General features: G+C 38.8%; 1 protein-coding gene across 1 annotated transcript in view; it reads left to right on the plus strand.

Moving 5' to 3' along the window:
* The window catches only part of ERICH6 (glutamate rich 6), a 31184-nt gene extending 20625 nt beyond the window's left edge, over window positions 1–10559 (plus strand). Inside the window, exons 11-14 of the mRNA XM_059388349.1 lie at window positions 617–702; window positions 2605–2760; window positions 5236–5464; window positions 10296–10559. Coding sequence (XP_059244332.1) covers window positions 617–702; window positions 2605–2760; window positions 5236–5464; window positions 10296–10559 — 735 coding nt within the window. The remainder of the gene's footprint in view (window positions 1–616; window positions 703–2604; window positions 2761–5235; window positions 5465–10295) is intronic.
* The last annotated feature ends 2325 nt before the right edge of the window (window positions 10560–12884 follow it).

The following is a 12884-nucleotide window of genomic DNA, read 5'->3' on the forward strand; positions in this document are numbered from 1 at the left end:
ATGTTACTGGGCACAAAGTCATTTCCCTTACATTGGAGATGTAAGAAGAATTATCTCCCTGTATTTTTTTCTTCTCATATGCCATCAGTGTTCTACTCAAATAACTTCAAGAGCAATCCTGAAGAGAGACCAGATGCTACAGATTCTAGCGTCTGTAGCTTTGAGTTCAAAGTCACTCTGTCAAAGTATAATTTATATACAGTTGAATTCACCTGTTTTAGAAGTACAGCACTCTGAATTTTGGCAGTTATGTAACCACTACTATAATCAGCACATAGAATATTTCCATTGTGCTAGGGCTGCTCTTTAATTTTCTGTTTCTAGAGTAATATGTGAATAAGGTTAAAAAAATGTTTTTTAAAGCCTTTCAAACAGATATGTAATGTCAGATTCCTGCCTGAAAGCTTTTATCAAGTTATCTGCAGGGGCTAGGAATAATCTTTAATGATTTTTAAGATTGTTCCTTGTCACTGTTGCAGGCCCGAAAATTTAAATTAAGAAATGATTTGTATCACTGCCTAGCAAGCAACCAATGCCTGTTATTATCATAATTAATACACTGTATCTGGAACAATTAACATTAAGGGACCTTTCATTTTCTGTTGTACATACATAGATCATGAGGAAAGAGCTCTTGGAGAAGCACTACAAACATGGGAGCAAGTTTCTGACTTCATTTCCTGATGGAACAACACAAATATTGTATCCTTTCAACAAGTTATTTTTATTAGCTTTATTATATATATAATATATAGAAAACTATAAAGAAAGAATATTACCCCAAACCCTGTCATCTAGAGAAAAGCTGTTAACATCTTTTTTATACACCTTTCCTTTTTTCTATGAGCATATATATATATATATAATTCTTTAAGTCAATTCCTCAACTCGTTATTCATATTGTTCAACTTGCCCTCTTTATATAATAATATTAAATAGCAATGTTATGAGCATATAATATGTAATAAAGATAGAAATACACCACTGGTTTTATAACCACAAGGTATTTCATTATAGAGATGTACTATAATTCATTTAACCTAACCTCAAAGGCAGTATCACAATTTTTTGTTATTATATGCAATAGCTAAATGAACAGCTCTATGCAGACTTCATTGTATACTTTTCACTTATTTCCTTGAATTGAATGTCTAGGGCTAGAAACTCTGACTGAGAAATTAGGCATTTTAAAGCTTTGATAGATTTTGTCCCCCAGAAAATGTGTACCAATTTATACATCTCTGAGCAGCACATTACTTTTTAATACAAAAATACAATATCCATTTTATGGAACACTAAGTTATTCATCACTTGAACCTCCAACTCATGGCCAAGCCATTGACTATTTTGACATAAAGGCCATTTAATACATCAAGGAAAGGAAAAAACAGAGCTATGGAATGAGGAGAGATTTTTGGTGGCTGAAGGCCCCACTTTTATAGGAGAAAGACATGTTTGGTTATAGTTTCCTAAAAGTTTAATCAAACCCCAATAATCAAGCAGAAAAATGACTTTCATGGCATAGGAAGTATAATGAAGTTTTAGGTAAGTCCCCATGAGAAAAACTGTAGGTCTTGTTTTAAATACATCAATAAATTTTACATAACACCCTCCAGCTTTTCTCATTAGTTATCATTTTAGGCCCTGTCTTTAATTCTTAATTCTCTTGAAGGCCCTGGCTGCTTTTCAAAATGACTCGGAGTCAATCTTGTGTTTACCTTTCCTCTAATCTTCTTGGATCAGCTTAGATAGGACTGAGTATTAACAGTAAATTACCCTCAGTAGACTCTATTCATTTGATGCTATTGTAAATGGGATTATTTTTGTAATTACATTTTCAGAATGTTCCCTGCTAGTATACAGAAGTACAATTTAATTTTTGTACATTGGTCTTGTAGCCTATAACCCTGCTGAACTCGTTTATTAGTCTAATATATTGTTCCATGGATTCCCTAGGATTTTCTATATACAAGAGCAGGATAGTTTCACATCGTTCCTTCCCAATCTGGATGCCTTTCGTTTCTTCTTTCATAAAATATCTCTAGTTAGACTCCTCAGTGCAATGTTGAATAGAAGTGGGAAGAATAGACATTTTCATTTGGTTCCTGATATTAGGGGGAAATCACTCTTAAAGCCTCTTGCCATTAAGTATGATGTCAGCTGTGGGTTTTTATTAGACATTATCAGGTTGAGAAGTTTCCCTTTTTTTCCTACTTCATTGAGTTATTTTTCATGAAAAGGTATTGGATTCTGTCAAATATTTTTTCTGTGTATATTGAGATTATCGCTTTTTTTTTGCTCTTTATTCTATCAATACAATACATTTCATCGATTGATTTTTAGATGTCAAGCCAACCTTGCATTCCTGGGATAAACTCCACTTTGGCATAGTATATAATTCTTTTTATACGTTGCTAGATTCCATTCACTGGTATTTTGTCGAGACTTTTTGCATCTTGTAAATGTATTTTGATCCCCTAAAAAGCATAAAATGCTTTTTGTAGCTCCCATTCCTGAATGGTTTCAAAGCCTCTCTCATAAATTGAATTTATTCTCGGAATAGTCAAGGGCCATTAGAACTCAAAGGACCTTATCTGATCTCAGTTACCCATCTGGAAACCTAGCCATCATCCGAGTGCCCAATAAAATAAATGGTTTTACTTGTATAGTCCAAGAAGATATGCCAACTGACCCTGCGATCCTCGCATTGTTAGATTCTTCTGGGAGAAGTTCATGCTATCATCCCAATGGAAATGTCTGGTAGGCTTCTAGGTTTCTCCTGCTGCCATTTTGCGGGAGTTGGGAGGGGGGACTGGTTTTGAAAATTTATTTTTCTTTCATTTTTTCCAACTTTATTGAGATGTAATTGACATAACATCATAGAAGTTAAAAACATAAAATGTGTTGATTTGATACACTTTCATATTGCAAAATGATTATTGCATTGAATTAGCTAACACCTCCATCATGTCATATAATTACCACTTCTTTTTTGTGTTGAGAACATTGAAGGTATACTCTCAGCAATGTTTAAATATATATACAGTATTAACTATAATCTCTATGCAATACAATAGATCCCTAGAATTTATTCATCTTATAGCTGGAGGTTTTCTCTTTTTCTTTCAAATGATAAAAGTAAACAGAATGTAAGAATTTTTTAAGTTAGTGGTCTTTAGATAGTAATGTTTAACTCAGAGAAGTTTTTTTTTATGTCGTCCCATATCTTCTCAGTGGAAAAATACCAGGCAGCTACATAAAACAAAGCTCATCATATTCTTTCTGTAAACAGAAAGAATATGATGAACTTTGTGATTTCAGTATTTCAGTATTAGAAAAAAAATCTCCAAACAAATTATATGGTCACATGAGGGATTTGGGATACGAACCCAGGTGGTTTCTCTAGGGATATGCCTGATAATGTTATATATATCATCATCTATGGAAATAATTTACAATGGAAGCTTCCATACTGTGTTGTTAGAGTTTTTCTGTGTGTTATGTTTTGAGATATGTCTATAACTATTCCAATATTCTTATAGCTATAACTTACAATAACATACCTACAAAATGTCTACAGATCCTGATCCCATTTTGATCTATGAACTTATTTACTCTGTGACTTTGCCTCATATTATTTAGCCTGAGAAAGTGAAAATTTGGGTTCTAACTTTGAATGCAGTTCCAACTTCCTGAACTTTTCTGAAAGACATACACTCTCCCTTTAAGTTATGTACAGGAATAACTATCTCATCTTGAGAAGCTCCATTCATAATTGACAAAGTCTGGACATTCTACCAGTACTTAAGAAAGTTAAGACACTTGTGTTTTTTAGATATAAAGCAGCAGTCCATTATGCCTACATGTACTCTGGAGAATTTCTACTTATCCTTCAGGGTTCAATAGCAATTGTATATTACATGTGGTGGGGGCACTGTCTTAATTGTCACCAAATTTTCATTGGTTTCTAGGACTGCTCTCCTGTCTGTGAAGTCCCCTGACCCACTAATTGAATTCCTGACCCTCTGATGTGACTTCTGCATACTCTCATAGCCCCTTCTACCTGCCTCTGCCTTTTGTGTAGCGAGTCCATCTCCCCTCTTGGACAGATGGTCTTTGAAGTCACACTCTGAATCTTTGTCCCTATAAGCATGTACATGATACAGACTCAAAGAATGTTATTAAGTGAACAATTTGTCTACATAATTTTACCCAAGTTTTATTTTCATCCACATTTCAAGATGAAAGGAAACTTCTTCCTCCCACATACAACAAGATCATCACCTCAATTTCTCATTTACACTTCTGTTATTAGATTACTGTCACTAATCAGCAGTGGGGAAATAAGATATTATCTTACTCTAGGACCCCTCATGGCCAATTCATCTAGGTTAAAAAAAATTTATTATCAAATTCAGCAAACTTTCTAAATACCCAGAGCTGTTTGTATTCCCTCTCAAGAAAGGGAAGGAGATCCAACTTCGAAGACAGAGAGCACGAGGAGATAACTAAGTAGAATGGCAGTCCCTAGTGCCACTAGGGCTCAGTCTGTGCCGGGCCCGATATGTATATAATGTAGTAAATGTGGCATCAGCTATGCCAAGAGACTATGGAGGCCCCATTAGTCTAAGCTCTACTTTGTGCTCCATCACAAAGCTCTTCACTGGCATCCTGAGCCATTTCAGAGATGTTCCCAGAGTCTCTCCTGCCCACACCCAGCCCTGACAAGAACCCTCCTAGGAGGACTCCTGGCTCCTAGTCACTGGGTACTGTTAGAACACAGCTGTCCCCTACTGAGGCCAATGGGATCTTCCCTAGGACTTAACAGCCACTGGTCTTCATTGTGTCCTGGGGAAAATTTAAGCACTGGTCTTCTCCCCTCTTCAGATACAGTCTGCTTGTCTCACCTCCATGTCTTCTTGTCCAAAATAAACGTTTCCTGCTCCCCCTTCATTATTCCCAGCACACAGTTTTCCAGATCCCTTTACCATCGTGGTTCCATCTTTGGGACCCAGTTTGGTTTATCAGTAGGTCTTGGATTGGATCCACCACTCTAAATTAGTATAAAATCCAGTCACAGTATGACCACTCACAAGATTACCTGAGGTTCTGCACTATTTGTATGCCGCTGGCTAGCGTAAACTGCTGCTCCCCTTTGTTAGCAAGCAACAGGGCTAATTTCAAGGTTAAAGAAAAATATGACGGTTTATAATTTTCAATTTCCTTTCTGCCCAGGGTATACATCAATATCTTGGGAGGTCAATACTCAGATCAAGCTGGCAACAGAATAAGGGCTTGGAATTGGTCCAGTTCTGTCGCTTCCTCACCCTTTGTTTCATTTAAACCTGTCTTTCTGGCTTTGAACCATTACATTGGAATTCGCATCTTAGAACAAGACAAGATTTCAATCACTTTTCTAGCAATGGGCCAACAGGCAAGGATCAGTGTTGGGACCAAAGTGAAGGTAGGTACATTTTTTGAAAACAATTCAAAGCATTTAGAATAATGAGAGTAAATGACTCTTGTTAGTATTATGACTGAGAGATTATACTTGTGTGTAATCTGCTATCCACTAAGAGTTTTGGAATTCAATGAAAAAAACACATAGTGAAAAACCTTATTGTTTGTTCTTCAGAAATTCCTTTTAGTACAGAGCGGATAAAACTAACATTTACTGTGTTTACTCTGTAACCAAGTAGTGCTACTTTGGGGGTTTGGGTTTAGAATTGTGTACTGTGTGTGTCTTTCCTTTGTGCTCTGGCAGAAAGCCCTGGGCTGAGTCAGGAGACCCTGGGTTCCAACCATGTGAAAGACCAAGTATAAGTTCCATCTCCTTGGAGACACTTCCCAGACCACCTAGACCTTTGCCCAATCAGGGTCCATCATGGCTTTCCCTGGGGGTGTTCATGTACTCCCCTCTCTCCCTGCATTTGATGGACCATGCTGCCTTACTTGCCCTTGTGGCTGCCTTGCCTACCAAATGGTGAACTCCAGGACAAAATCTCTGCCTTACGGATTGCTCTACCCTACCCAGGGCATGGCCTAGAATACACTGTCAGTGAGTGGCAGTGGTTAAGAAGGTGGCCTTCAGGTTACAGGGACATAGTTTCATACTTCAACTCTGCCACTTAGCTAAGTGAGTGATAGAACTTCAGTTCCCTCATCTATAAGATGGGGATAATGATTCTCACCAAATAGATTGCCAAATATTCAATAACAATACAAAGTATAGGTCATATAGCATGGTGCTTGGTACCAACTAAGTATTCAATAAATGATAGCTCCACACAGAGTTTGTCAGTTATAACTCAATAATGTTGAAATATATATATGGAGAGAGAGAGAGAGAGAGAGAGAGAGAGGTCTGTGTAGCATATCTAGGCTCTGAACAAGTCCCTTAAACCCAAAGCCCTTTGTTTCACCAGTTATTAAAAGGAAGAGATTGCTACAGACTTCAAAGGTGTTGTCAAACCTCGAAAACTTCTACACTTTTAAATAAGAGGAAATATGACCTCCATATTCAGCACAGGCAGGAATATCTGAGAGAGACCAACCAAAAGGGACACTTCTGAGTCTGCCAACTCCAAACCCCCAAGAGGGTCTACCACGCACTCAGCACTATTCCAGCCACTTTCCATCCATCTGCCTATTGGGGTCCTCTGTTTAGGCTCCAGACAAGCTTCTTTATTTGTTAGAAATTGATGAAATAGGCTGCGTTCTGGTTACATTCATGGTAAATGCCTTCTTACCAAAAAAGTAAAAAATGTTCTCTCTCCCCCTTTGCTCCCTAGAAATGAATTTTAATCAGAAGTCATTTTGATGCCCCCCCAAAAAATTTTTTCCATTTCTCATTATATTCATGATCAGCCTTTTTTTAGGTTTTTAAAAATTACAAAAGTGGTATGTTAAATATTCTCATTCGAAGATTCAAATAATATAGAAATAGACTGAAAAAGTCGAGATTCCACTTTCATCCTTTCATCATCTATTCTAACCCCTTTCTTAAAGGTCATCACTACCCCAAATTTAGGATTTCTCTGTTCAATGTATTTATAAATTATTCATACACATCTTTGTTACTATAAAAATTGGATCATATTGCTTGTATTGTTGGTGGGGGATTCTGTTTTTGGTTTCCACTTAAGGAGTCTTAGAGGTTTTTCCATATCTACATTTCCAAGCGTTATTTGTCTATTTTATTCTTTTTTTTTTCTTTTTTTTAATATTATTTATTTATTTATTTGGCAGAAAGCACAAGTAATCAGAGAGGCAGGCAGAGAGAGAGGAGGAAGCAGGCTCCCCACCGAGCAGAGAGCCCGATGTGGGGCTCGATCCCAGAACCCTGGGATCATGACCTGAGCCGAAGGCAGAGGCCTCAACCCACTGAGCCACCCAGGCGCTCCTGTCTATTTTATTCTTAATGGCTCCATAACATTTTCTATGCAGTACAATTTTTGCCACATGGAGTGGCCTCCCAGTGGTACCAGCCAGTTATTCACTTCCTCTTTCTGGAAGCATTTCTTGCCTTGCTTCCCTTGACTTTCCTTCCACCTCGGGAACTGTTCCTTCTCCTTTTTCTTTGCTCTCTTCACCTCTGCATTTTCTACATATTGAGGGGCTCCAGGCCTCCCCCTGGGGGCTCTTCTTCATATTCCTAGGTGAATCCCTCCTTAGGTGGTCTCATGGAGTCTCCTGCCCTTCAATACCACCTCCACCTTGATAATCCTTTCATTTTCTCTCCCTGAACTTTTAGCTTTCACATCCTGGATTCCAACCCTGCATATCCATTTGCATGTGTAAGAGGGCATTAAAAACCTGGCAAAATTAGATCCTAGAAAATGCCCGCCCCCCTCCACCCAGTGTTCTCCACCTCAAACAGTGACACCTGCACTCCTTCCCTGCTGAGGCCACTTTGGAGCAGTATTCCTTCTCTCCACATCAGAGCCTCACATCTATTCCCTGCAGGTCCTATAAACCCCACGCCCCCTACCCCTCCCGGTCTCAAAGCCTCGGTCTCAAACCTTCACATGTCCTCTAACACCAACCCTCTTGTCTGCCTCTTGGGCCAAGTTCATCTCTTGTTTAAATCATTGTAAGAGCTTCCTAATGAGTCTCCCTGCTTCTGGTCTTCCCCAGTTGACTCTTAAGGCTGTGGTTAGGAAATTCAGGATGTTGACTATCTCCTTGGTGTGTTGTGCCTTCTGCCTTGGGCCAGCCCGATCTTCCACCTCACCTATTAGTTCTTCAGCTCTGCCCATTATGAGATTCAGTGTTATCAGTGAAGTTGTCTTTATTTTGACAAAAATATTATATTTTCAACATGTATTATTCCCAGTCTCTACAAGTGACTTTTGCCTTAAATACTATTCTGTATGATGTTAAATTGCTATACCAGCTTTCTTTTTAGTTAGCATTTGCTTGGTGTGGGTTTTTTTTTTTTTTTTTGCATTATTTGATTTTCAATGTTTTTATACAATTTTAAGTTAGATGTGTCCCTTGCAAACAATATATAACTGGATTTTGTTGCTTTCCTCAACCTAACAGATTCAATCTTTTAATACATTTTTAATGGTCACTCTAAAATTATTAACACATCAGGGACCTGGGGGGCTCAGAGGGTTAAAGCCTCTGCCTTCGGCTCAGGTCAGGTCCCATGATCCCATGATCCCACTGCTCAGCAGGGAGCCTTCTTCCTCCCCTCTCTGCCTGCTTCTCTGCCTACTTGTGATCTCCATCTGTCAAATAAATAAATAAATAAATCTTTTTTTTTTAAATAAAATTGTTAACACATCTTTTTTCCTATATGCATAGAATTTCCAAGTCCTCTAGTTATTGCTTCTCTTTGACAAGAATTCTCTCCCTCAGAAAATATTAACCATCCATATTCAAGAGTCCTCCTCTGGCTATTGTCTCCTTGAATATTGGTATCTCTGATAGGTTTATCTGGCCTCTCTCTCACAGCCTCAAATTTCCTCATATATTTGGTGATTCCAGGTTGTGTGTTCATTTTGTATTTGAGAATCCCTACTTTCCTGCATATTTTGCTTACTGAAGTTTGTTTGTGGGGCCTTTGGGAAGGTGGTATATGTTGAGGGGCAGAAGGCTATCCCCAGGGCCAGACTTCCAGCTCCAACCTGTGCAGCCCCGGGGACACGAAGATTGAAAACAGGTATAGCCCCACCCACATAAGGGCGGGGCCTCCCAACTGATCAACTGTTTGTTCTAGCATTTACCTCAGGGTCCCTCCTCCTCCTCACTTCTGGATGTGTTCGGGGTTAGTGGTTTTATTTGATCATATTACCTCTCTATGGATATGGTCCCATCTGTTTTTGATATTCAGGAATTGTCTAAGATTATTCCTGCTGATCAGAATCTTTTCTATTTCCTAAAACCATCATTGATTTACTCTCTTGAAAAGTTTTCTGTGATTCTATGGAATCAGGATTGAAGGGAACTTATAAATGCTGGTCCATTCTTTGTTATTCTTGTCTCATACACCCTGTCCCTCCCTCCCTCCCCTCTAACCTTCTGATGCAGAAGGGAATGCTGTGCGTTCTTGAGTCTCTTGTAGGTAGGTGGTAACACTGACGGTGGCAGGTTACAGTTAGCCCAACCCACTAAGGCTAAACGCCCCTCCTAAGCTGGTCCTGAATCCACATGTGGGCACACAGGCAAAACCGTCATGACAGATCATTCCCCTTCCTGCAGCTGCAGGAATTCAGACATCAGCCTGAATCACCAAAGGCTGTGAGGAAGGGTAAGCACAGAGGCCAAGGGAGGGTCAAGGAAAGGTTAACGTGTAATGGCTTCCTGGGGGCAGGGGCACATTCTAGAAGGAAAGGAATTTCAGCAGTCCGTGTCCTACCTGAAAACTCAGCTGAGGCGCTCCCTTCTCTGAGGAAGGCTGCCTGCTCAGTGCCTTCCTAGCCTCCGGTCCAGCAATGACCATGCTCTCCCCACTGGGCATCTCCCCAGGAAGGAGCTATGCTCCAGGCATCTTGGTGCTCCCCTCAGTATATACTGATAACTTTACTTGAATAAAATGTGAGCGTTTGAAAGTATTCAAATTCTATGTGGTCAGGCCTGCTCTGGTCTCTCAAATCTCCACAGCATTTTAGCTCATTCCTCCTTCAGATTAGATTAACACCGCTGCCCAACCTTATCTGCCCTCCCACCCGGCTTTGTAGATAAGGAATCAAGGGAATCCTACTGCAACTTGGTGCTGCTTCCTCACAAACTCCCCGCTGCCACAGGCGGGGCCCTGAGCTTCCTTTCTTTTTCTCTTTGCTGAAAAGTTCCCTAACCCCGAGGAGATTCCAGTTCTCCGGTACCTGAATGGGGATGATCTGCTGCTGCTGGCCAACTTAATAAAGATTCAGCGCCTGTTTCATAAACTTAAAGGATGTGCGAATTTTCCCTCCAGCCAGGTTTGGGAAAAATTAAAGCAACCTTCCTATCTTTCTTCACTTTCTGTAAAACTAATTGCCCTTTGTCACAATTCTGGTATAAAAAAAGATACAATAAACACAATATCAGCTATAATAAATGAAAATACTTAAATGATGATACCTTCATTTTTTTGTTATTTTGGGAGGGGGTGCGAGAGATTTCAAGAAAAGTGTAATGACCAGGAAATACCAAGAAATATGGTTTATTATAAATTTAGAACACATCCTGAGTCATCAGTAGCTTACATTTGTAGTTGGAAAACTACTCGCTTTCAGGACACCAGAAAATGAGCATAATCATTTCTAAGTGTCCATTATCAGAGTTCTATCAGAAAAACAGAAAGCAGGGTGCCTGGGTGGCTCAGTGGGTTAAAGCCTCTGCCTTCAGCTCAGGTCATGATCCCAGAACTCCTGGGATGGAGTCCTGCATCGGGCTCTCTGCTCAGCAGGGGAGCCTGCTTTCCTGGTTCTCTCTCTCTCTGCCTGCTTCCCTGCCTACTTGGGATCTCTGTCAAATAAATAAATAAACTCTTAAAAAAAAAAATAGAAAGAAAGCAGTATTAGATGCTTCCAAAACCCATCCAAAAGGCTCCGGAAATGAAGGTCAAGGACAACCCCTGCTGCAGCTTCAGGAGCACAGGAGCACAGGAAAGCGCCATCTACCCCACGTCCACCCCTCCCGCCTGACCCAGGCTGCCGCTCTCCCTCGCAAAGTGAGGCCTCCGGCTGGGGAACGCACAGAGGTTCCTAGACTCACGTCTTCATCAATGCTAAATGTTTCAATTTTATTTTTGTCCTCTCCCTCTTCCTTTTCACTGATGAGCTTTTAGTTTCTATCAAGTGAGACAAGTATTAAACTAATTGAACTAATATGTATCTGCACAGCTCTGAAAAAGTAGCATGTAGTACAACACTTAATCACAACAAAGCCTTAACTGAATCTGTTTTTTGTACATCAGTAAGAATTATTTGGAGATGCTAAACCCATAGTGGATACTGAATGAGGCCTTAATTGGGGACTGGCAGGATAATGAAATGACATCTTTAATCAATCTGCTTCATGTTTAGTGACAGAATTTATTTAAAATTATCTTCACTTTCATACTCTGATTACTCTTCAGATCAGATAAAGGTTTCACTTTTCACAAAATTAACTTTAAAAATAACTACATGTAATAAAGAAATTGATGTTGCTTCTTTTTTTTTTTTTTTTTTTTAAAGATTATTTATTTATTTATTTGACACAGAGAGAGCGAGAGATCACAAGTAGGCAGAGAGGCAGGCAGAGAGAGAGGAGGAAGCAGGCTTCCTGCTGAGCAGAGAGCCCGATGCGGGGCTTGATCCCAGGATCCTGGGATCATGACCTGAGCTGAAGGCAGAGGCTTTAACCCGCTGAGCCACCCAGGTGCCCCGATGTTGCTTCTTTAAAAATGTATTAAAAATAAAATATTTCCAAGTGAAAAATATATCTAAATCTATTAATCTATTAACCCTAATCTATTAGGATCATATCTCATGGCAGTTTTATTTATTTAAAGGATTGTACTGTTAAAATAGCAATAATGATACAGTATAACAATACAATAATATGTACAAAAAGTGGATTGGGGTATGCCATACATTTTATATATCAATGTCTGCTTTTCCATATGGCTGTTTTAGGCAATCTCATTTTTGAATAATCCAGTCTGTTAATTCATGGGTTGTTGGTGTTTTTTTTTTAATATAATAAGCTCTTCAAAAAAATTACTCTTATGGCCATAAAGTTGTCATATACTAATACTTTAGTATTATTTTAATAAACTGAGGGAGAAGAAAACACTTTACATGTGTAGTTTTTTTCAGATGTAAACATTAAAGAAATCACTGATGTACTTAAAGCATAAAGATTTGTCTCTTTTTATTTCTGATCTCAGGATTATGACTTTTATTTTTGTTTATGCATATTTTAGATTTTATGTATACATTTTTGACAGATAAAGTGATCACATTTTAAGAAGACATATATGCACTTCAATGTAACTGATAAGCAAAGAAATTATAATTCTTTGCTCCAGGTAAAATTGGCAGCAGTGTGTTCAGCAAAGCCCTGCTGGGATCAGAATGTAAAACCACATCCAGTGTATCAGCCTGTGCAAACATTTTACGATATATGAACTAAATATTTTAAAGTCCGTTTCATTGGTGGTCTTTTCTGCTAACAAAAGTAATATGAACTCGTAGAGAATCTGGGAGATTACAGAAGTATAAAGATGTTAAAAATACTCATAATTCCACCACAGGGAAATAGCCATCTTTAATATGGTGCTCTATTGCTAATTTCTAGTCCCTTATCTGGATTTATGTATGGATATGTTTTTCAAAGTTTTTTTTTATTTACTTGACAGAGAGAGAGAGAGAGAGCACAAAAAAGGGGAGTGACAGATGGAGAAGGAG

The sequence above is a fragment of the Mustela nigripes genome, chromosome 2, assembly GCF_022355385.1.
Source record: "Mustela nigripes isolate SB6536 chromosome 2, MUSNIG.SB6536, whole genome shotgun sequence".
Taxonomy (NCBI): Eukaryota; Metazoa; Chordata; class Mammalia; order Carnivora; family Mustelidae; genus Mustela; species Mustela nigripes.